The 22336-nt window shown below is 52.0% G+C and overlaps 1 protein-coding gene across 1 annotated transcript; it reads right to left on the bottom strand.

Annotated features, from left to right (window-relative positions):
- Positions 1 to 10218: 10218 nt before the first annotated feature.
- Crybb2 (crystallin beta B2) lies at positions 10219 to 16894 on the bottom strand. The gene is made up of 5 exons (XM_075976514.1): positions 16834 to 16894; positions 16416 to 16614; positions 13845 to 13977; positions 12607 to 12749; positions 10219 to 10387 (listed from the first exon to the last, which is right to left on the bottom strand). The coding sequence occupies exons 1-5, from the start codon at positions 16892 to 16894 to the stop codon at positions 10219 to 10221; spliced, it is 705 nt and encodes a 234-aa protein (XP_075832629.1).
- Between the last annotated feature and the right edge of the window lie 5442 nt (positions 16895 to 22336).

Raw genomic sequence — 22336 nt, 5'->3', positions numbered from 1 at the left:
AGAGAGCCTCACAGGCACGGACGGCATCCGTACTCCACTGCAGCTGAAGGCCAGCTTCTCCCTCAGCTACCCTCCATGCCAACCATGGTCATGGATGTTGAGACCCCCACAATTAGAGGTATCTGGCCCCACGGGCAGTGCTCTAGACTCCAACTTTCCTCACGCATGCTTGACTTCTTCATATGTTACTTCACGTGGGCATAGCCAGGGAGCAACCTCTTTCTCAAATGAAGTCCCAAGACCATCAGATGGGACAATCCTCCACAGCTCTGCCTTCTGAGGTTCCATCAAGAAGGGCTACAGAACCACCAAGCTGAGACTCAGAGGTTCCTGGGGCTAAAGTTTATAGTTCAGAGACTGTCCAGCCCTTCCTAGATGCCCCCGCCCAGGTGTTCCCCACCACAGGTGCTCCCCACCACAGGTGCTCCCTACTACAGGTCCTCCCCAACACAGGTGCTCCCTATTGTTAAGGTTCTCACTTAGAGTGGCTCCCACTGAGATGCCACTATTCAGATGTTCCCTGCCTGAGGTGCTCCTGGCCCCCTGGGGATCCCAGTGCCTGCCTGCCCAGAGCCCATGCTCACAGGGACACTGTCTCCTATGCATTTTAAAATATGCTTCCCTGTTCTGGGCAGTCTGAGACAGTAAACACCTTTAGGGTGGGAATGCCTGAGACAGGATTCAGGTCACAGACTCAGGTGCTCCGGCCCCCACAGAGGGTCACTGTGAGGGTCATGGGGTCTAGGGAGTTCTGAGGCCTCTGCCTCCTTTTCCATCTTTCATTCCAAGTTTGTTTTGATCCTGTGGTTGCCAAGAGACCAGCACTTGGTGGCGGTTTCTGAGAAGCCATGTGGTCCAGTTTGTATGAGGTGCACCCCTGTCAGAAAACACAGTGAGGGCCAAGATTGGGGTTCAGGCCAGGGCAGAGGGACAGGGTGTATGGTGAAGACCACAGGATGAGGTGGGCAGGTCCCCTAGTGCTGTGACACTTAGCCCACAAGCAAAGCTCACCCAGTTAACAAATGTGAATGTTCTCTCAGCTCCTCTGAGCCTGTCTCTTTCCTCCTAGATGCCCACAGCACTTGCCCAAGGAGTCCAAGTTCAAGGCTAGCCTGCACAGCTTTCTCCTGTCTGCAAATGAGTTTTTGAAAGAGTAGAAATGGGGTTTAGGAATCTGACTACAGATAAGTTAGCAGTCGAGTGCTTGCCTGGCTTGTTCAAGGCTCTGGATTCAATCTCTAGCCTTGCAAAACAGTAGATAGATAGATGATTGATAGATAGACAGATAGATAGATTGATGATAGATAGATAGATAGATAGATAGATAGATAGATAGATAGATAGATGATGGATGGATAGATAGATGATAAATAGATAGATAGATGATGGATGGATAGATAGATAGATAGATGATAGATAGATAGATAGATAGATGATAGATAGATAGATAGATAGATAGATAGATAGATAGATAGATAGATGATAGATAGATAGATAGATAGATAGATAGATAGATAGATAGATAGATGAGAGATAGAAGATAGATGATAGATAGATTGATGATAGATAGATAGATAGATAGATAGATAGATAGATAGATAGATAGATAGATGATAGAGAAAGCTAACTGAAGCATCATATAGTTTCCCATAGATCACATCTGAGCCTGTTTTATATATCAGTTAACATACACACACACAAGCACAAGCGCACACACACTCAATGTTTTTCTGAACAAACAAAACTGATTACAACAGAACCGAGTATCTGTGGGAAGTCTGTAAATAAAATACCTGAAGCAGAAAACGGAAGAATGCATTCTGACTCACTGGTGCGTGTGCGGGTCAGGACCACAGGGCACAGCACGCTCACACAGGAAGCTCTCAGGTCTCCCACAGAAGCCCTTGAAGGTCTCATTCTGCACACTAGCATCCCCAGACACCACGGTGAAGTCTGTTGATATTTTCCACACAGTGGAGACTGTCCAGACTCAACCCCACCAAATTAGCCATCCTCAAGGCCACGGAATCAGGGGACAGTGTCATTTGAAATTTGTCCAGGGTTCCCGAGTACACAGCAGCCTGGGAAAGGTGGTTTCAAAGACAGGCAGGAGTGGATGTTGTCTTTGTCCCCCGGCACCTTCCTGGAGCCCCGTGTGTGTGTTAGTGTGCTTGTGTGTCCCCTGGCACCTTCCTGAAGCCTCACATGTGTGTTAGTGTGCCTGTGTGTCCCCCGGCACCTTTCTGGAGCCCCACATGTGTGTTAGTGTGCCTGTGTGTCCCCCGGCACCTTCCTGGAGCCCCACATGTGTGTTAGTGTGCTTGTGTGTCCCCCGGCACCTTCCTGAAGCCTCACATGTGTGTTAGTGTGCCTGTGTGCCCCCTGGCACCTTTCTGGAGCCCCACGTATGTGTTAGTGTGCTTGTGTGTCCCCCGGGACCTTCCTGGAGCCCCGTGTGTGTGTTAGTGTGCTTGTGTGTCCCCCGGCACCTTCCTGGAGCCCCACGTGTGTGTTAGTGTGCTTGTGTGTCCCCCGGGACCTTCCTGGAGCCCCACGTGTGTGTTAGTGTGCTTGTGTGTCCCCCGGGACCTTTCTGGAGCCCCACGTGTGTGTTAGTGTGCTTGTGTGTCCCCCGGCCCCTTCCTGGAGCCCCACGTGTGTGTTAGTGTGTTTGTGTGTCCCCCGGCACCTTCCTGGAGCCCCATGTGTGTGTTAGTGTGCTTGTGTGTCCCCCGGCACCTTCCTGGAGCCCCGTGTGTGTGTTAGTGTGCTTGTGTGTCCCCCGGCACCTTTCTGGAGCCCTGTGCATGTGTTGGTGTACTTGTTTATGCTTTTTAACAACTTCCTACATATATTAAGGCTAAAATCCAGTTTTTTCATTAAACAAACAAATAGAGCTGATGCCAAGGAAACAGTTAAGAGGCCAAATGGGCTATCACCGGTCCTCACAAATGTCCCCTTGCTGATGAAGGTGCCTGTTCCACAGATGCTCATCCCACTGCCCACAACGAAAGCTCCAAGGTCAACTATGTGGGCAGTGCCCAAATGAACCAATGGACAAAGGGATGGAGACTGGGGACTGGTGCAGGTGGGGGAGCACACGATGAGTGGCCTGTGTGGATGGGAGAATCAGAGAAAACAGTGGAGCTCCCTTCCGTTTCCTCTTTTTACTTCTTATTTACTTTTTAAAATATTAATTTATTTAACCTATTTTATGTGCATTGGTGTGAAGGTGTTGGATCCCCTGGAACTGGAGTTACAGACAACTGTGAGCTGCCATGTGGGTGCTGGGAACTGAACCCTGGTCCTCTGGAAGAGCAGCCTGTGCTCTTAACTGCTGAGCCATCTCTCTATTGTTTACTTTTTTAAAGACAGAATCTCAAACAATTCAGGTTGACCTTGAGCTACCTCTGTAGCCAAAGATGACCTTGAACTTCTGATTTTTCTGCCTCCAAGAGTCAAGTGCCTGGATTCCAGATACACATCACAATACCGGGTTGATGAATTAGTGGGCTAATATGGGTGGAACCCACGGCTTCCCTCATGTTATGAGTGAGTGATCCACCTGCCCCCTGAACTCCTCTACCTGGAAGCCCCACCCTCATGCACTTGTAAGAGTGGCTGTGTAAGTGCACATCAAACATATATCAAACACACGTGTACACCTAAAAGCATGGAGTGTGGAGGGCAGAGGTAAGACCTGCTGACCCGCCATGCCGGGCAGCACTCTGCCAGGAAGCTGCCCTGAAGCCCTGTCCAGAACATTTCCAGGTATCCAGTTCCCACAGCTCACATAATAACAAGGCTCTGGGCCTTAGTTTCCCCATCTTAGCATTGATAGTCTTGACCCTTGACCCTGCTATTCCAAACAGCTCATCTGAGTGCATACCACATAGAAGGTAGAAACAAGTGTGTGCCTCCTTTAACACGTCCTGAAGTGTCCCCTCCCTCCCTGTAAGCCTGCCTGAACCCTACCTAGTGTCATGCTTAAGTATTTACCCATCTGGCCTAACTACTCCTAACACAGACAGGTCTCGCCAGGATCACTTGTCTAGGGTCAAGTGTGGAGACATTCCAGTTTGCCACCCTGATTTGCAATGCAGGGGACAGGCCCACGACACACAGAGAGGCCCTGGAGTGAAGGATGTCCCTCTCTACACCCCTGGTCTGCCACCATACCCTGTCACCTGGGTTCAGTTTCCAGCACCCACACAGTAGCTCACAACCATCTGTAACTCCAGTGCCAGGAGAACTCATGCCCTCTTCTAGCCTTGGAGGGTTCCAGGCACGTACATGGTGCACAGCATACATCCAGGCAAACACTGACACACTTAAAAATAATGAAATAACTGAAAGGCGGTTGGTTGGTTTGCTTGTTTGCTTCCTATGCGGTCACTGAGTCAAGTCACCAAAATCTCTACAAGAGCTCTCAGAAGGCTTTGATCCCCATTATCCATCCTTCACCCAGTATCCTGCCCCATGCCAGAGGTGCCCAGGGGATGGAGGCTGCAAAGCACCAACGGGCAGTGGAAGAAAAGCTACCTTTCAGCTCTAACTCTGTGCTGTTCTGACCGGGGCGAGGCACCCACATCTGTGAAAAAGCTCTGATGGCTTCCTCAGTGCCTTGCTGGGAGCCTGTGGGTGTGGTGAAGGGTACCGAGGCTGCTAAGTGGAACCAACGTCCCACAAAAGCCATCAGCTCCTTGGGAGGCTGTCTCCACGCCAAAAGGGCGTGTACAGGTGGGAAGGAGAGAAACTAAGAGCAGACTCAGCAGAGGTCGAGGATCCCATCCAGCCAGGGCAGAGGGAGGTCCCTGGGATGTGAGTGAAGACACAACCCACTGCGGACCCTCGGTGGCTGAGAACGTCAACAGCACTCAAAGTCTGGAGGCCTGTGCCCAGGAGGAATGGAGTTCCATCTTCACACCTTTGCCCAGCTAGCAGCTGCCACACACCTGCTGTGTCTCGGGGGCTGTGTGACCAGCTGAGGATCCTGGAGTGAACTGACCTGGTTTAAGTTCACAGTCCAGTGGGGAAGACACAGTTACAGGGGGTGGGTGAGGGGTTGATGAACTCATGGGGTCTGGTGAGGATGGGCAAGCAAGGGTTAATAAGGATGATGTGAAAGCACCTACTGGAGTCTGGAGGAGGGAAAGATTGAGGGGCCGAGAAGATGGTTGCTTAAGGAACCCAAGTTCAATTCTTCTGACTTCCAAGGGAAACGTTTCGGAAGAGGTTAAGATCTAGCTGAGAGCTAAGAGTGCCGGCAGACATCTCCTGACACCTGTGGCAGAGCTGTCCCTGGTCCATGTTGTGAGGGAGAATTTCTGGAAAGAAGCTGTGTCTGGGCACTGCTAGTTTATGTCAACTTGACACAATCTGCAGTCATCTGAGAGCAGGGAACCCCAATTAAGAAAAGCTGTTTACCAACAGGCTGAGGGAGCTGAGAGTCGGCATCTGAGATGCAGCTATGATGACCTGACTTGGCTGTAACCCACCTCCCTGATGTCACCCCCAATATTTAAAAAATGCCTTGATTTGTGGTTTTCTTTTGTTCTGCGACTACAAAACTTTATGAAACCCTCGCCATGTGGGAACGTGGTGTTTAGTTGATGTGTTCCTAGGTCACAAGTCAACTTCTTTTGAACAACATTTTTATATTTTAAATGTTTGGGAGAGGGGAAGGAGTCAAAGAGAGTCATTTTTTTGTATAAGCGAGAATAAAATTAAAATTTCAGATTTCTGAAGTTTCGTGGAGACTGTTTGGCTCTGTAGTTTACACACGTGCAGGGCTTTTCCTGTGGAAGACACCGCCCATCCAGCTCTTTTCTCGGAAGGCTCGTCGGCTTCCACGCGCAGACACCCAGAAGAAGTCGAGCGACCCCTAGCGTTGTGGCCAATCGCGTGGAAGCCAAGAATAAAACATTTTTCATTTTATCTCCGCGGTGGTTTGTGTTCCAATTTTTGGGCGGTGGAATGGAAACATAAGACGAAACACTGATTTTTCCCTGTAGGTACCCTGTGTTTTCAGAGTCGGTGAGTGTACCGCAAGCGCTCCCGCGTGGGACCCCAAAAACTCAGCCTTGCAGCTTTCCGCAGCCAGGGTGGCGCGAGGCCCCGCCCAACTCGGTGACTGACGGCGCGCCGAAGATGGCGCTTTGCTGACACCTGGTGGCTGCTCGGGGAAATGACTCCCAGATGAACTGAGAAAGGTGACTGTCCGTGGGGACCAGAAGAGGCTTCCAGGACAACTAGGGGGATGGACATGGGAGGACAGAAATAGTGGGCAGACAACACCCTACTGCGACAGACAATGGGAGGGGAGGCAGGGACTCGGACCAGCTACTAGTCCTGTGTTGAAGGAAGGCTGCTTGTTGGTTGCCAGCTGCTTAGCCCTGGAATAATCACACAGAAACTGTATTCATTAAATCACTGCTTGACCATTAGCTCTAGCTTCTTATTGGCTAACTCTTACATCTTAATTTAACCCATCTCCATTAATCTGTGTATCGCCACGTGACAATGGCTTACTGGGTAAAGTTCCAGCAGGCTCCAGTGGGGCTACATGGCTTCTCTCTGACTCCGCCTCCTTTTCCCAGCATTCCATTTAGTCCACCACCCCCCAGCTCTGTTCCCCTATAGCTCTGCTATAGGCCCAAAGCAGTTCCTTTATTTATCAATGGTAATCACAGCATACAGAGGGAAATCCCAGACCCAAGAGAGCCTGTGTCCTGCTGAATTCACACACCAGATTTCCACCCTGCCCCACAGAAGCCCATTCTTTACATCCCAAGTGCCTCAATGAAAGACTGTGTTTTCTGAAGATGGCCACCACCAGATGTCCTAATGACTGGTGGGAACTGTGCTCCTTCCTCCCAAACCTGGGCAACCCCACATGACCCTGACGCCTCTAGAGAATGGGGAGCCAGTCACAAAGATGACAGTCAGCTGCATCTTCTTCCTGGGGCACCCACTCCTGGAAACCTTGAGGTGGGGAGGCCAGCGCACCAAGAAACACCCACCTGGGGGTGTCTAAGAGGTCCAGCCGGCAGCCACATTCAGCCTGAGCCCTTCCCTGCTGAGAACCCATGTGAGATTAGCTGACCCCCTGGGTGCCCCCAGATTAGCAGATCTTGAAGCAAAGAATGTCTGTTGAAGTTTGACCACTCACCTTGTGAGAGGCTGACCGGTCAATGAGAAGCCGCGCTCTCCCTGGAGCCACCCACCCCTCCTGCTATCAACACACACATCCCTAATCTCAAGATTCCCACATGCCCAGCGGGGGTGGAGGTGGGTGGGCGGACGACTCGCTATGCCTCTTGCTTGCCCCACTTTCCCATCTGTTCCCTTTGCTGAGACTGTTTCTCACCTCAATTTCACCCGGAAAATTCCATGTCTCTAAACATTTCACCTCTTGGGAAGTCCTCACCTGGTCCAGGGATGTCTCCTTTTTCTTGCCACTGCCATGTGAATGTGCTGGGACAAAGAACAAGACAGGTGTTGTTTTGGAGGCTGAGCATCTGATACTGAAGTGCCAGGGGCAGTCCACTCCTGCAGGCTGCAGGGAGCCTGTCCCAGCAGCTTCGGGACTTCCTTGGGTAATAAAAGCAATGCATCCTTCTCAGTGTAGTGTTAGTCAGGGTTCCCAGAGGGAAAGAATCAACTCTGTAATGAAGTAGTAAAAGACACAATAAAAGAGATTTATCCCTGTTGGCTCACACAGTCAGGCTAAGTAGTATAACAATGACCCCTCACATACTGGACAAATAGAGAACCCATAAGCCACTCAGTCCACAGGGATGCTAGAGAATCCCTGGTACAGCTCTGCAGTCCAGGAGGGCCTGTGGTGAGTCTTCAGAGGAGGGCTGAAGCCGCCGGAGTCTGGTGTCCATGCAGGACAATGGCAGCAGCAACAGACACCTGCTCAGATGGACAAAAGCAGGTGGGCCTCCCGCAGTGGACCTCTTATTAGGAGGCGCTGCCTCCCCTTAGAGAGTGGCCATCATCATTTTCAATTGTTCCTTCCTGGACATTCCCGCACAGACTCATTCAGAGTGTGTCCCGTGGGTGATTCCAGTCCCATCAGGTTGATCATGAAGACCAATGATCACACACAACCCGCCATGAATTTGTGTGTTCATGTCTGTGTTTCCCCTTTGCATAACGATGCCCTCATGTTGGATTAGGGACTCCCTACTCGGGCACTGTTGTGTTACATTTGCAGCAACCAACTTCCAAAGAATGTCCCCCATTATGAGTTCCTGTGGCCAGATTTGCACCTCTTGAATAATGCAGCCTCATCCATAATAATTACTGTGGCTCAACTCCCATCTTTAGACCCAGGAAGAAAGCAGCGCCTTCACAGCGGTGCTTGAAGAAGGAGCAAGGACATGAGCGTTATTAGAACTCACTGATTTGCTCCTGCTGTGGGTTGAATGGCTCTCCCACAGCTCAGGCGCTGCAAGTGAACCTCCGGTATGGTGCTTGGACCTTTAAGGAGAATCAGGGCTGAGAAACTCGAGAGGCTCAGTGGCTAAAAGCACTGGCTGTTTTTGCAGAAAACCTGGGTTTGATTCCCAAAATCCACATTGTGGTTCCAACCATCTGTAATTCCAGTGTGGGGATCCAGTGCCCTCTTCTAACCTCCTCAGATACCAAGCACACATGAGATGCACACATGTGCATGTAGACAAACACTCGTACACATAAAGTGAAATAAATAAGGCTAAAAACATTTTTAATCTTACAAAAAGAGGCAGGGTTTAGAGCGGGGTGCTAAAGCTACTGGGACTCCATCATTGGAAGCCATGAATCATATCTGGTAGGGTTAGGGACATCATTCACAGAGTGAGCTTGGCCCCTTCTGTACACAATTGGCTCCCTTCCATTGCTCGACCCTGTCACCCTTCCAAAGGAACCCTGTGTCCAGAGGTGCTGCCTGGTCTTGAACTTCCAGCCTGTGGAACCACTGTCTCTCTTCATGAGTAGCTCGCCTCTGGCATTTTGTTACAGCGACAGATCACAGAATGATACGCCTCCGCTGTTTCTCATTTTTTCATGTTGGAGGAGGTGCTTCAAAAGAGTGTTTAAATGACCAAGAGTGTCCAAGCATTTTCCAGACTAACCTTGGGGGCTGTCACCCCACCTGCAAAGCAACGGTCTGATACCAACAAGGTCAAAATATACAGGAGATGACAGGGACAGAACAAACAGCCTATGAACAGAATCCTGTGGGGTTCTTCAGTGCCCTGCACTCTTTAGTGGCTGCTCCGAGTGAAGGAAAACCAAAGGAGAAGCTGGGCTTTAATTCATTCAAGGCACAGAAATGGTAAGAACGTGAGCACCGAGAGCAAAGGCCTCAAACACTCATGGGCACTGGAGACTGGCTCTGTGTCCTGGGGTTGGGAAGAACATTTAAGGACTATGAAAACCGTGGGACGGGGGCGGCTTGAGATTTGAGCTCGCCATGTTCTACCAGAAGAGGTGAAGAGAGACCCAGCATCCACCTTGAGAAGGAGACACTGCCCTCACACACCTGTTTTCTCCTTCCCTGCTCATCCCTCATGGGAACAGCACAATTCTTAGAGGTCACCTGGGATAGAGCCTGTGAGTGAGGCCTTCACAGCCTCCCTCCTCCTGTGATGTGACCTCCTAGCTGGACTCCAGGACAGCCACACTAGAGACCAAACCAACCCAAGGACAGAGTGAGGAGCAGGGAACCTGAGCACGCGCAGACATGTGGCTGAGCTTCTCCCCAGATGTGGTGGACACGGCAGGGCCTTGGATCCACGGCAGATACAAAAGCCAGTGCCCTGGTCTGTAGTGATGACAGACAGTGAGGGTGACAGAAAGTGGACCAGGCACCCGTCACCCACCCCGGGGAGGACCATACAAGGCCACACTGAACTTGGCCATGGAGTGGTAAACCAGATAGACAGAGGCTCAGAGAGGTTGCCAGTGTGTTCTAGGTCACACAGCTGTGGAATGAATGGCAGAGATGTAAGATTCCATGGAGGCTTATCACAAACCTCAGCCCAGAAGCCTGCTATCTGCTCCTCTCCCTCCCCTCCATATGCACACGTGCACACACGTGTGCCCCAGGTACACCATCAATAAAAGACCCACAGCAGACATGTTGCAAGCCACACTTTATTCACTCTGGTATCAGGAGGCCCCGGGGTGGTGGGCCTGGCCCCTGGGGAGGGGGAGGTTGGGGCTCTAGCTGGAGGGGTGGAAGGTGCCTCTCTGGTGCCACTGCATGTCACGGATGCGACGCACAGACTGAACCTGGGGGTGAGGGGCCCCGAAGTCGCTGTTGTCCTTGTAATCCCCCTTCTCCAGCAGGTACTGTAGCCCACGGTAGCCAGGGTACTGGTACCCAACCCACCTGCAGGCAGAGGTGTGGGGCATGTGAGCTGAAAGGAGACACAGGTGGGGGCGTCCTGACACCAGGAGGAGGAGGAAAGGCCTGGATGCCACTCTCTGCCCCACCCTTTGACCCTGAACCTGCGCTTACTTCCTTCTCCTGAGAGGAAGCTCACTACCTCACACCACAAACCTTAAATTCCACAAAATCTTAGAATTATACGGGCCCCAGCATCTCCTCGGGACATTCCCATCTTGACCCAGTGCCTAACAGCAAGGCCTGAGGAAAGGGAGAGAGGATGGAACTCCATCACCCACCCACCTTTAGAGCCTTCTCCAGGCAGCGTGTCACTAACTCCAGAGCACTCGATGAAAATGACAAATCTTCCCCAGCCCAAGCTGAGGGACTTGTCCAGAGGACTCTTCCCTCCGTCCCTGCCCAGCATCCCTGTGTTCCATCCTCTGCATCAACCTCAGAGAGCAAGAACGCCCTCGAGGGCCTCCTCTCCCTCTCACCGCAGGGCCGCCTCACACAGCTTTCTTTGGATGCCCTTCGGGCCCTCTCTGCCCCGCAAGTCCTACTCCTGTCTTCAGATACCAGCCCAGGAGCCTCACAGAAGCCCCTTAGATCTGTGTGGACTCTTAGATGACTGACAGTTGTACCTCTGGAGGACCCCATCTGCCTTCAGATCTGGAGTACCTGGTACAGGGTATGACACTTGGCAGTGGTGAGCAAATTAAATCAGCCAAGGACAGATGCCGGCTGTATACAGAGGTTTATATTGGTGGAGCTTGACAAACTCTAGGAAACCAGGGCGCATGGTCAAGCTCGCTTTGTTGGGGAACCAACACCATGATTTAAAGCGTCCACCAGTTTCTGTGGTGTGAACAGTCAAGAAGGATGACTGCAAACTGCCACTTGCTAGGGACCTGAGTCCAGACAAACTGATCATCACCCTGATTCTCTCGCAAAGGCTTCTGGGACCACAGCACTCAGCAGCAGTGGCGGAGTGGGCCAGGGGTGGGCCGGGAAAGCACAAGGCAGGACGCTAGGAGAGAAGCACTGAGGGTAACATATGGAAGAGGCAGGCTGGTGACCCCTGAGAGCTTAGGCTGCATGGCCTGAGGAGAGACGCCTGGCACTGGAATGTGGGGTGACTCAGGAAGAACCAGACCCCCCATCCCACCCTGCCCACTCCCATTTTTAGAGTGCTCTGCTCTTTCTTAGTACAATGCTTGTTTCTACCACAAATAACTCCACTCCCAGGCGTGTGTATTGGTCCTTGGTGTCTGTGAGCATGACCTAAGGTACGGATCCAACACTGACAGACTCTCGTGTGTGTGTGGGGGGGGTATTCACCCATGTGCAGATGAGGCTCTCAGAAGCCACAGAAGGACATTGGGTGACCGGCTCTGTCCTCCTTGTTCCCTTGATACAGGGTCTCTCAATGAACCTGGAGCCAAGCTGACATCCAGCAAGCCTCAGGCATCCTCCTGTCTCCACCTTCCACAGCTCTGGGGTGACAGGTATGATGTGGGCCACACTTGGCCTTTTACACAGTTGTTGAGGATTTGAACTCAAGTCCTCATGCTAATGCAGCAAGTGGTCTTAACCGCACCACCCTCTAGGTGACTTCTTATCCCTGCCCTACTGTCCTTACAGTGTTATGAAAACAGTCATTACACTGTGTTGTTGAGGGCAGCAGCAGAAAAACTCATCTGTGTTTAGTTTGGGTCCACTGTGTATGTGGGTTCATGTGGATGTGCATGTGTGTGTTTCCAGAATGTTTCACCCATGGCTGGTTAAAGCTCAGCAACAGAGCCGTGGGTATAGGATGACGACTGTATGCGCCACCCAGCACACATTGCCTGAGGATCCGCCTAGTGAGATTTCCGCTCACAGTGAGATTTCCACAGCCAAGGTCATGTGTCAAAGTGGAATTCCTCCTTGAGTCTGTTCACAGGCTCAGGGGTCTGCAGGGGCAGAAGCTCCAACTTCTTCCCTCTGAGCTAAGATCTTTCCATTCATGGCACCTGCTGCTTCCACCTGCCCAGGTAGATGCTGGGAGTTGGGATGGGCTCACAGCCCAGGACAGAACCTCCTACAGCCCACAGGCTGGTGATTCCCACCCAGGATCTGAGGGTGGGTGCAAGACAAAGCAATGACTCTCCCCAAACCCAGTGAGCTCAGGGCAGAAGAGGACTCGGGGTCCTAGAAGCTAAGTCTGGGGTCACACTCACGTGCCGCTCTGCACCCGCACAGAAGACACCTTCTCCTGGTACCCATGGGCATGGAAGCTGGGCACATCGTCATCTACAATCTCCATCTTCTTACCAGTAAAGTTGGGGTTCTCATACAGGATGATCTTGTGCTCTTGGCTGTCCTGTGAATGGAGGGGTGGATGAAGCCTACCCCCTTCACCCACCTCTGCCAATCACCCACCTCATGGTGGGAGGTGGGACGAGCATCCTGACTGGATGCTTATGGAGTGACTGGCATGGGACAAGAAATCTCAGATCTTGCGCTCAGGGAGCATTTGGGCCCTGAGATTCCAGGTCCCCTCCCTCCACCTTCGCTTTCTGTTTTATAAACAACAGCACCTGCCTGCACACAGCATGCAGCATGCAGGCTTCCGGTGTCCCCAGCAGGTGCAGGGTCTCCCACCATCTCCAGATCTACTGTCCCAGTGAAGTTTTTCTCAATTATTATTCCATCCTCTCTGCAGCTTTTATACCATATGACACACAAGAAAACTGAGGCTCAGAGAGGTCAAGTGACTCTCCCAAAGTCACTCAGCTAAGAGGAGCAGAGTCAACATAAGAGCTCACGTCTTGGGAACATCCGATCTTCTACAGAGCTCTGGGAGGTACAAATCTGGCTTTGGAAGGTTTGGGCACATAAGTGAGCATTGCTGAGCCCTTTTGCTGCCCAAAAGTTCACATGCTAGTAAGAATCATGATCAGAGCCGGGCGGTGGTGGCGCACGCCTTTAATCCCAGCACTCGGGAGGCAGAGGCAGGCGGATCTCTGTGAGTTCGAGACCAGCCTGGTCTACAAGAGCTAGTTCCAGGACAGGCTCCAAAGCCACAGAGAAACCCTGTCTCGAAAAAAAAAAAAAGAATCAGGATCAGAAATAGATTAGAAGCTCACGTTAACTGAAGTATCTTCTCCTTCCCCCAAACCCCAGGATTTCTTTAATACTCATGATTGCTAACTGAGCCTGGCCCTAAGGGACACACCCACAGGAGTTGTCCTGGGAATGGCAGCCCCTGGAATTGTGCTAGGAATGAGGGAGTCTCTGGTAGCAAGAACTGAAGTCCTAATCGCAGGTGATCAAACAGAGGTTCAAGGAGGCCAAATGCCTTTGACCACACCCCACAAAGGAGGTCCTTGGCCAGGGCACAGTGTAGGCGGAGAATCTCCCGGACCCCGTTCCTCTGGCTCCAGTGCAGGTGTAAGAGAAGGCAGGAAGGGCTTACCACTTTGATGGGCCTCAGAGAGCTCAGGGAGTCTGTCCTCCGGCTGCTGGTCCAAGAGTCCCAGCGTGGGTATTCGCCCTTTTCAAACACAAACTGCTCGCCCTTGCAATTGGCCTGCTCATAGCCCACCCAACTGCAAGACACAAGAAAAGGTCTTTCGCTGGGCATTCCATGGCCAGCAGGGCCCTGGCACTCAGCTCCTCTGCACTGGCCCCACCGAAACCCAAATACAGAGAGGCTAAGCACAAGGGGACCTCGGTTATCCAGAACCCAGGCCCCACTGCCCTTGACCTCCTGCAGCACATGGGAGAACTAAGTGACCAGTCTGAAGGACAGCTTGGCCACAGATCACAGTGCATACACCCAGTACCCTAAGACCAAGAGGATGCTGGGAAAGTAATAACCAGTTTTGAGTGTAGAACAAGAGCCCCACGATCCTATCTATCTAGTGCTGCTGGCCAGTGTCCACAGTGTGCATGCCTCAGCCTAGAGACGACAAGGAGACAGGGTGACCTCAGCCAGGCGTGGAGAGGGGAGAGCACCATCAGCTGGCCACTGAGCACAGCTCTGGGACTTAAGGTCATGCAGGTCACAGCTTCTTCCACAGCAGGTTCCAGACTCAATTCTTCCCGCTGTCTCTCTACTTGCCTTTACACAGGGTTCTAACTTCTAGATTCATGGTACAGAGATGTCCAGTGACTGCTCTGTGCTGGTGAAAACCTGGACTGCAATCTAATGAAGCTCGAGTTGCATCTCTACAATGGCCACAGCCTCCTGTGCACCCTAAATCACCTTCAGGGGACCTGGGACACCAGATGCCTTGCAGGCACTGTGCAAGGACTACTGTACCCCACTTCAGGGAACAGAAGACTGTGAGCACACGCTTGCTTGGAGCAGATGGGGTCCCCCCCCCAGATACTCTCGGCTGTGTGACACCTGTGGATGTAACAGGGTTCCCTGTAATCCACAGCACTCTCTTGGGAGGGCAAGACCCACAGGATAAATAGGGAAAAGGAAGGGGGGACCTCGAGTGGGGAGTTTCCGGGGCTCTCCATGGCAGAAAGAGACACTCTCCTCCTGTGTGGCGATGGTGGCTGTTCAGATGTAAGTTCTCGGTGAGGGAGGCAACTGTCTCTGTCTCACGCACTTAAAGGATGACTTACAGCAGCAGGTCCTGTGAGCGGCTTTAGGTACTGTGTTCTTAAGAACAACAGTTAGAGCTCAGGCACGCTGAACAAAACTATTCATTGTGGCGATCTTACAACACCCAACAGCCTGGAGGGTGGATAAATTAGGGAACACGTACAAAGCCACCATACACAACAACAGACAGTTTGGGTTCACAAACTCAGCTGGACATAAATACAACCAGGATTTGGCTTGAGGTGGCTTCCTGAGCCCTAAGCCCAGGAGTCTGCGGTGGAGCCCAAGTAAGTACCTTAAACAGACTGTTCTGCCACCGTGAAGGGTGACTTCCGACAGGGAGGCACTGCTGCCTCTGTGCGTTCCACAGACACCGCACGATTACCACCCCAATGTACTATTTTTCAAAAAACTCACAAATACATGCACAGGAAAAAAAAATCTACATTTATACCAAAATCTTAATGATGGATATTTCTGATGGGTAAGCTGAAGTCAAAATTGGGAGGGGGGGGGAAACACAACTCTTTGCTGAGTTATTCCTTCCTAATATTGGGTACAGATTTTAAGCAAAAATTATTTTTCTTCCCAGAATTCTATTACCAGGGACTTCAAAACCCACCTAAACTAAGTAGTGAGACCCTCAAAAACAAAACAAAACAAACCCAGAAAACAATTTTAAAATAGTTTTAAAAATCAAGACATATTGTATATAAAACAGTTTTATAGAGAAGGGATAACTCGGTGGTGGGGCTGCCTTGCATAGGTGAAGCCCTGGGTTCCGCCCTCCATTACCCCCCTCAACACACACAAGTAACCAAACACGCTAAAACTTACTTTCAATTTTAAAAATATGTTTGGGAAATTCTTCCATCAAAATGGCAAAAGGGGATGAGGTCAGACGTGCTTGAAATGGTGGAGGCCCGTGTTCCAGAGAGGCAGAGCCCGGCTCCCTGTGCGTGCTAACAACTCTGCCTATACAGGGCCATTAGACTCAGACATCACACTCGACACCTGGCTGGTACAGGACTCCTGTACCCTGAGAACTCACAAGACATTTACAAAGGAGGGCTGAGGAGAGGAGAGACACACGGCCCTCATGCACCTCGCGGATGGTGAGGAGAAAGGCAGTCCCCAAAATTACATCCCCTTTCTCTTGAGCAGAGACAGGGCAAAGGTGTCCACTACACAAAGGAGACTGAGTATCAGAGAGGGAAGTCCATGGTCAGACACATCACAGCCTAGAAGTTTCCTAGTGGGGGTTTTAACCCAGCCTCCTAAGCACAAACTCCCTCTCGGATGCCAAACCCCAAGTCTTGCCCCCATCATACACAATCTAGGAGCACAGGAATATCAGACACCCCCAATTCAACATCCCAATTACCAGGCTGACAGTTCTAGGCTAGGTAAGAGCATTCAGACACTCACGGTCCAGCCTGCACCAGGATGGAGCCTGCCTTCTCCATGCCAGTCTCCTTGAGGTTGGGGCAGGGCCCGCTGAGCTCGTGGGAGTGACCCTGGAAGTTCTCCTGTTCAAAGATGATGATCTGGAAGGAACGGGAAAGTGGGAAGAACAAGAGATGAGCAGCCAGCTTGGAGAGCCCTGGGACTGCAGGCCTCCGCCCCTCTGAGTCAGAACAGGCACAGAGCATAAGTGAGGGCCAGAACTCGGAGCCTGGAGGCACTGCTCTGTGAGCCTCAGTCTCCCTGATGACTGATGGGTGGAAGAACCAACCAGAGGTAAGGAAGCGGTCAGAATGGCAGGCACAAGGGGCAGCTCAGCCGTGAGAGACATCATGGTGTTCTCTCATTTATATCCGTGGACTGCTAGAGATGAAACCAGGACCACTCCACACATCCAGCAGCCGCTCTTCCGCTAAGCAATACTCCAGCTTCCCACAGCGCATCATCTAGGGTAGCTGCTATGGATCAGGGGTGAGCACACGGCCCGGACTTGTGTGATGCAGCAGAAAGCAGTGGGCAGTATGCAGACTGAGCATGAGAACCAACCTAGGATCTTGACAAAAGGGAGGCTCAGGGCACTGGTTCTAGGGTTCTGTACCCCATTTTCCAGATGCCACTCAGCTTCCAGGAGTGCCCCTCTGCCTACACCACACACATTCCTGGGCCCCTTTCCCCATGCCTCTACCCATGGAGGTTTCCAGGTCTCCCCATGGCCTCCCATATGAGATGGCTCTTACTAGAAATCCTCCCCCTCGCCTCACCCTGTTTCCCTGTCAGCCCTAGGCAGGGGCCTGGCAGGAATCCAGACAAGGATCCTGAGATTTGCAGAGTGAAGGGACCCACTCAAAGCCTCGCAATCATGAGCTAAACATGGACAGAGTCCACATTTACAACTGTACTGAGAACAGAGACCCTTTCCAGCCACTCAGCTCTGTCCCCCAGAGACAGACGCTTGCAGCCACCTCTGGATGAAGAAGTGGACAGGAGAGGGGTGAGGGGTGGTGCAGGGCCTGTGAGTCAGCACTGGCTGGAGAAGGCCCTTCCGTTTCCCAGGCTGAGGATTAGCGGGATAAAGGGAGCAGAAGCAGTGGCTGGGAGGGCTCATGGCAGATTCCTGGGCTTAGTTCAGCCTTCACAGTCCCTGACCGCTCCAGGCACAGCAGCAGGCTTTGGTTCCCCTGCTCTGTGTAGTCCAAGGAGGAACTGGGCAGAAACCTGTCTGCAGGGGTATTGAGAAGACTCTAGAATATGGAAGTCAGCGGGGGAGGGGGGCTCAGTGGCTATTACCTGGCCTAGGCTATAAGGGCCAGTGGGGAAGGGTCAGGCTCCCTTCGCCACACACTACCCAGTGCAGAGCCACCAGCTGCATGACCCGGGACATGCAGTCAGTGCTAACACGTGCTGTTCAGAGGAAACAGGGATCTGAAGACAGCCAGAGTGGGAGTGAACTGTTTAACTAAGGAGACTATGAAGATTAATCACCTGTTGCTTTTGACAATTTCTACTGTGACTGTTGGAAGATCTTAATTACATGTGTAATTCACAATATACATGTGATATCTCCGTGTATCTGTGACATCATAAAACGTGGGTGACATCCCTGTATATGTATGTGATGGTGCAGTGTATTATGACATCACAGTGCATGTGTGACATCACAATATGTGTGTGTCATATCATAGTACTGCACCCAGCCACATCATTTTTCTTTAAAGTCAACCAACCCATTGGTAAGCTCAGGGCCTTTGCCCATGCTGACCCCACTGCCCCGCGCCCTCACCATTCCCTGTCCCCTGTTTTCACGTGGTTGCTCCCTCACTTGGCCCCCAGGGAGGTCCCCCCCTTAAGCACCAAGCTGACACACCAGTTGCCGTGAACCCTAGCTCTAACCAACTAAGTGTTTAGTATTTTTCCTTCCTTGAGGACAGTCCACCTCAAGACAGCTTGCCGACTGTCACTCAGGGAAAGTCAAGTTCAAGAAGATGGAACGAGAAGGTGGGGCTGGGCCAGACTGGGTGTGACCAGCCTCTCAGAGGCTGGAATAAGCTTTTCCCGCCTCAGGAGTGTGGGAGTCAGAAAGTGAAGCAGTGGTCTGAGCAGGCAGAGACAGTGGGCACGGGTGGAGGGCATAGGTAGAGGCTGAGCCTGGTTTCTGGGCCTGCACAATTGTTCTGTGTAGAGCAGACGCTCCCCATTGTGCCAAGCCACTGGCCTGGGCTGCACAGCAGGAGTGGGGCTGGGAATCCTCTCTAACTGGCTCTTAGTCTCTGCCCCATCTTGGGTTGCCCGTGGGTAATAGCACACTGGGCAGCAGATAAGGAGGGAAAGTTAACTCTCTAAAATCTGAAGCTGATACTGAGCACTCGGGTGCAGAGGGGCGCAGGGACTCAGCCCCACGGAGTGTTCAGCGGAGAGAGACTGAGTCCCCTGGGGGTCAGGGTACAGAGGGCACCAGGGAGGATGCCTGCCCCTCCCTCCAGCAGGGTACCCACCTTGGGGTTGAGGGGCTGGGGCTTGCCCGCCTGTGTCTGGTGGTCTGAGGCCATGGTGGACTCTCTGGTGTCGAGGTGACCTGGAAAAAATGAGGAGGCCACATGAGAACCTTGCTGGTTCTCAACCTCAAGCTGCCAGAGGAGTGTGGGCCAGCTCTGGTACAGCCCTCAGTCCTCTTCTTTTGCCTGGTTCCAGATTGTTCCAGAAGCAGCCACCCGGCCTCTGGCCTCCCCTTCACTATGATCCAGCCCTGCCCCAGGTGGAAGAATCCTCCCCCATGGCTCCTCCCCTATTGCTAGACAACTGCTCTCTGGAGTCCCGCTGGAAGGCTCCCGCGTCTACTTCCAGCTCATCATTGTCTACCCTTAGGTCTTGAACTCAGCTGAGCCAGTCCAAGTGCTTGCTCTGCCTCCCAGCAGCTGAACGGCCACCCATAGGTCCCACCCTCTCCCTGTGCCTCAGTTTCCTACTCTACACCAGGCACACAATGGAGGTGCCTCACCCTCTCTGTGAACTAGGACTCCATACAACTGTGTGCATCTGACAGGGCCCTGGAATGCTCTCTGCACCCAGGAGGAGACAGCCAGGGTGGCATGATTAGGGTCATTTTCAGTGGGATTTAGTGACACTGAAGTCATGGTGCCCAGAAGCAGGTACAGCTGGGTCCGGCCCACAAGGTTTCCCCGAGGCTTGAGCCACAATGATTAGACCCAAGAAAGCTGGTTCAGCAACCTAGTCATGGCCAAGGTAGGACCACCTCCGGTTCACAAGCCAGGCGCGCCTTCCTTCCCAATCTCCAGCAGAAGAAAGGCTGTACACAAGGTTAGTCTACTATGCTGTTTCCTAGCCCATGACAGAGGGGTTTAGACCACCCCTCTCCCCACTTAACAGAAGGGAAAACCAAGGCCAGGTGCTGGTCTCTGCACGATTTCCAACAAGAGGAAAAGAAGAGCAAAGGGCAGAGTAAGCAGCAGGACCTTCTTACCAGATTGCCAGCCCCCGCAAGTGCCGTGAAGCCCAGGCAGTGGGAGGTGGTATTTATACCTTCCCCAGGGGAGCTGCTGCCAAGATGGGTGACTGGTTCATCCCTGTGGAAAGCAGGGTGAGAATGCAGGCTAAGCTGACACCAAAGCCGGGTCAGCAAATGCCCACAGACATTGTGTCTCCACACAATAATGTCATTAGCTTTCAGATTTGGCTGCGCCAGTGTGTGCCCACTTTGCATGCATCAGCCGTCCCGCTGCCAGGACGGGGCCATGCCAGGTTCATGGGTTGCAGTCACCAGGCCCTGGGGCACAGCAGACAGGGGCCTTCTCAGTGATCCTGGGGGAAACCAGCAAAGAGGGACTTGAGGAAGAGGCCAGCCTTCATCCACCCACCCACCCACACACTCGATGCCAATCTACCTACCCACCCCCACCCACCCACCCACACACTGTCCTGGATAGTTTTATGTCAACTTGGTACAAGTTAGAGTCATCTGAAAGGAGGGAACCTCAATTGAGAAAATGCCTCTATAAGATCCAGCTGTAGGACATTTTCTTAGTGATTGATATGGGAGAGGGCCTAGCCCATTATGGGTGGTGCTATCCCTGGGCTGGTGGTCCTGGGTTCTATAGAAAGCAGACTGACCGACTGAGCAAGTCATGGGGAACAAGCCAGTAAGCAGCTCCCCTCCACAACTCTGCATCAGCTCCTGCCTCCAGGATCTGGCCCTGCTTGAGTTCCTGTTCTGCAGGGACAAGGCAGCCTGGAGGCTGGCTTAGGAGACTGAACTTCCTAGGGATGCTGGCTGCCACACCTACCGTGCTTAATTGGATGTGCCTAAGAACTGGGTCCCAGTGTGGGAAAAAGCTCTCAGAACTCCACTGCTGGCTCATCACTGCCCTGGGCTCACGTTCTTGAGAGTGTGTATCCAAGACCGAGGAAGAGAGGAGATGTGCTGAGTCCAAGATGGCAGATTCTCTCTCTCATCCATTTTCCATTCTCTTAACAGCCACAGATGCACACACACACACACACACACACACACACACACACCACAGTACACATATATGTACACATACACACATATGCACATCACACACCCCCACACATAATACACATATACATACACGCATATCACATTCACATACTTGTGCGTCTCAAGTCCCTTACCCGTGCTGTTTCTCACTTGTGCCAACACTCTGTTGCTCATGCATTTCCCACCTGCAGATCATCATGCTGTCTCTGGCATCTTCAAAGCCTGGAGCCTGACACAGACCAAGCATTTCAAAGTAGACAACTTGAAAGCACCAGGCAATCGGCATGCAAAAGGGTGTAGCCACTATGGGAATCATTTACATGTGGCTGGTGATGGAATAGGGTTCAGTTGACAGAGTTGCCTGTGGGTTCCCAAGTCAGATGAGGGGTGGTAGAGCCTTGCCCACACCCCAAACATCTCTCAGAGAGCACGGCAGGAGTGGGGCTGCTCTCTACCCAAATCAGGCTTGGGCCTACACAACTCTACAGAAACAAAGGCCAAATCATGATGAAGTCAGTCAAGATTCTGTTCCTCCCCCGGGAAGGGGCTTCTCAGAAATCATGTGGATGGCAGTCTGCTAATCTGACTGAGGGCCTGGAGAGTCCCTGTCCCCACTGCAGCGCTTCCTCCTTGGCCTCTTCCCTCCCCTATCCCCATTTAAGCTAGCCTCACCATGTTAATAAGTGAGCTGTCCTCTGAAACCGTCTCTAGGGTCATAGCTGCCATCCTCTCTGTTGTCCAAGACCCTGATCTCCAGCTCCTCCGCATCCTGGGACCACAGGTGCACAAAAGGCCAGTGGGGCTTGGGGACCCACACTTGTCTACATACACTTGAGCCCTGAGCCCTGATATGTAGCACCAACGACAGAAATACACACCTGTAATCCCAGTTACGGAAACGTGGAGACAAGAAGATCAGAAATTCAAGGTGATCCTCAACTACAGAGCAAGTCTGAGGCCACTCCGAGCTACCTAAGACTCTGTCTTTAAAGACATGTTTGTTTTGGTTGCAATGGAGAAACCAAGTTGGAGCTCACTGAAAAACTCCATCCCTGCTGGTGTGTCAAAGGTGCCAAGCAGGCCGCTGCAGGGGAAAGTGGCCAGAACTTATTTGCTGGGAGAGCCTTCACACCACAGCACAATCTGTCGGGGCCCATGGGTACACTAGGACATGCTGGCTATGGGATAACCTGCTCTCAACTGAGTTCAGGGTCTGCTCCACAGAAGGAGGTCAGCCTGGGAAGGTCACAGGCTCCACAGGGGAATGTACTACTGTTGTTTTGGTAAGTGGACATAGTCAAACTGCTGAGGTATTTATATTCATACCCACAGTCCTGGGTGTTCAACCTCAAACGAGCTGCTCTCTGTA

The sequence above is a fragment of the Microtus pennsylvanicus genome, chromosome 1 (genome assembly GCF_037038515.1).
Source record: "Microtus pennsylvanicus isolate mMicPen1 chromosome 1, mMicPen1.hap1, whole genome shotgun sequence".
Classification (NCBI taxonomy): domain Eukaryota; kingdom Metazoa; phylum Chordata; class Mammalia; order Rodentia; family Cricetidae; genus Microtus; species Microtus pennsylvanicus.
Note: the sequence above shows the minus strand (reverse complement) of the source record. Positions and strands in the feature narration are given on the sequence as shown.

Bases quoted from the DNA above. Each gene is read 5' to 3' on its own strand.
- Crybb2 (XM_075976514.1), bottom strand. From the start codon at position 16,894: ATGCGCTGTGGGAAGCTGGAGTATTGCTTAGCGGAAGAGCGGCTGCTG. The intron at 12,750-13,844 runs GTAAGCCCTTCC...CTCCATTCACAG, and splicing joins CTCTGAGGCCCATCAAAGTG to GACAGCCAAGAGCACAAGAT. The intron at 10,388-12,606 runs GTGAGTGTGACC...CTCTGCCTGCAG, and splicing joins GTGCGGGTGCAGAGCGGCAC to GTGGGTTGGGTACCAGTACC.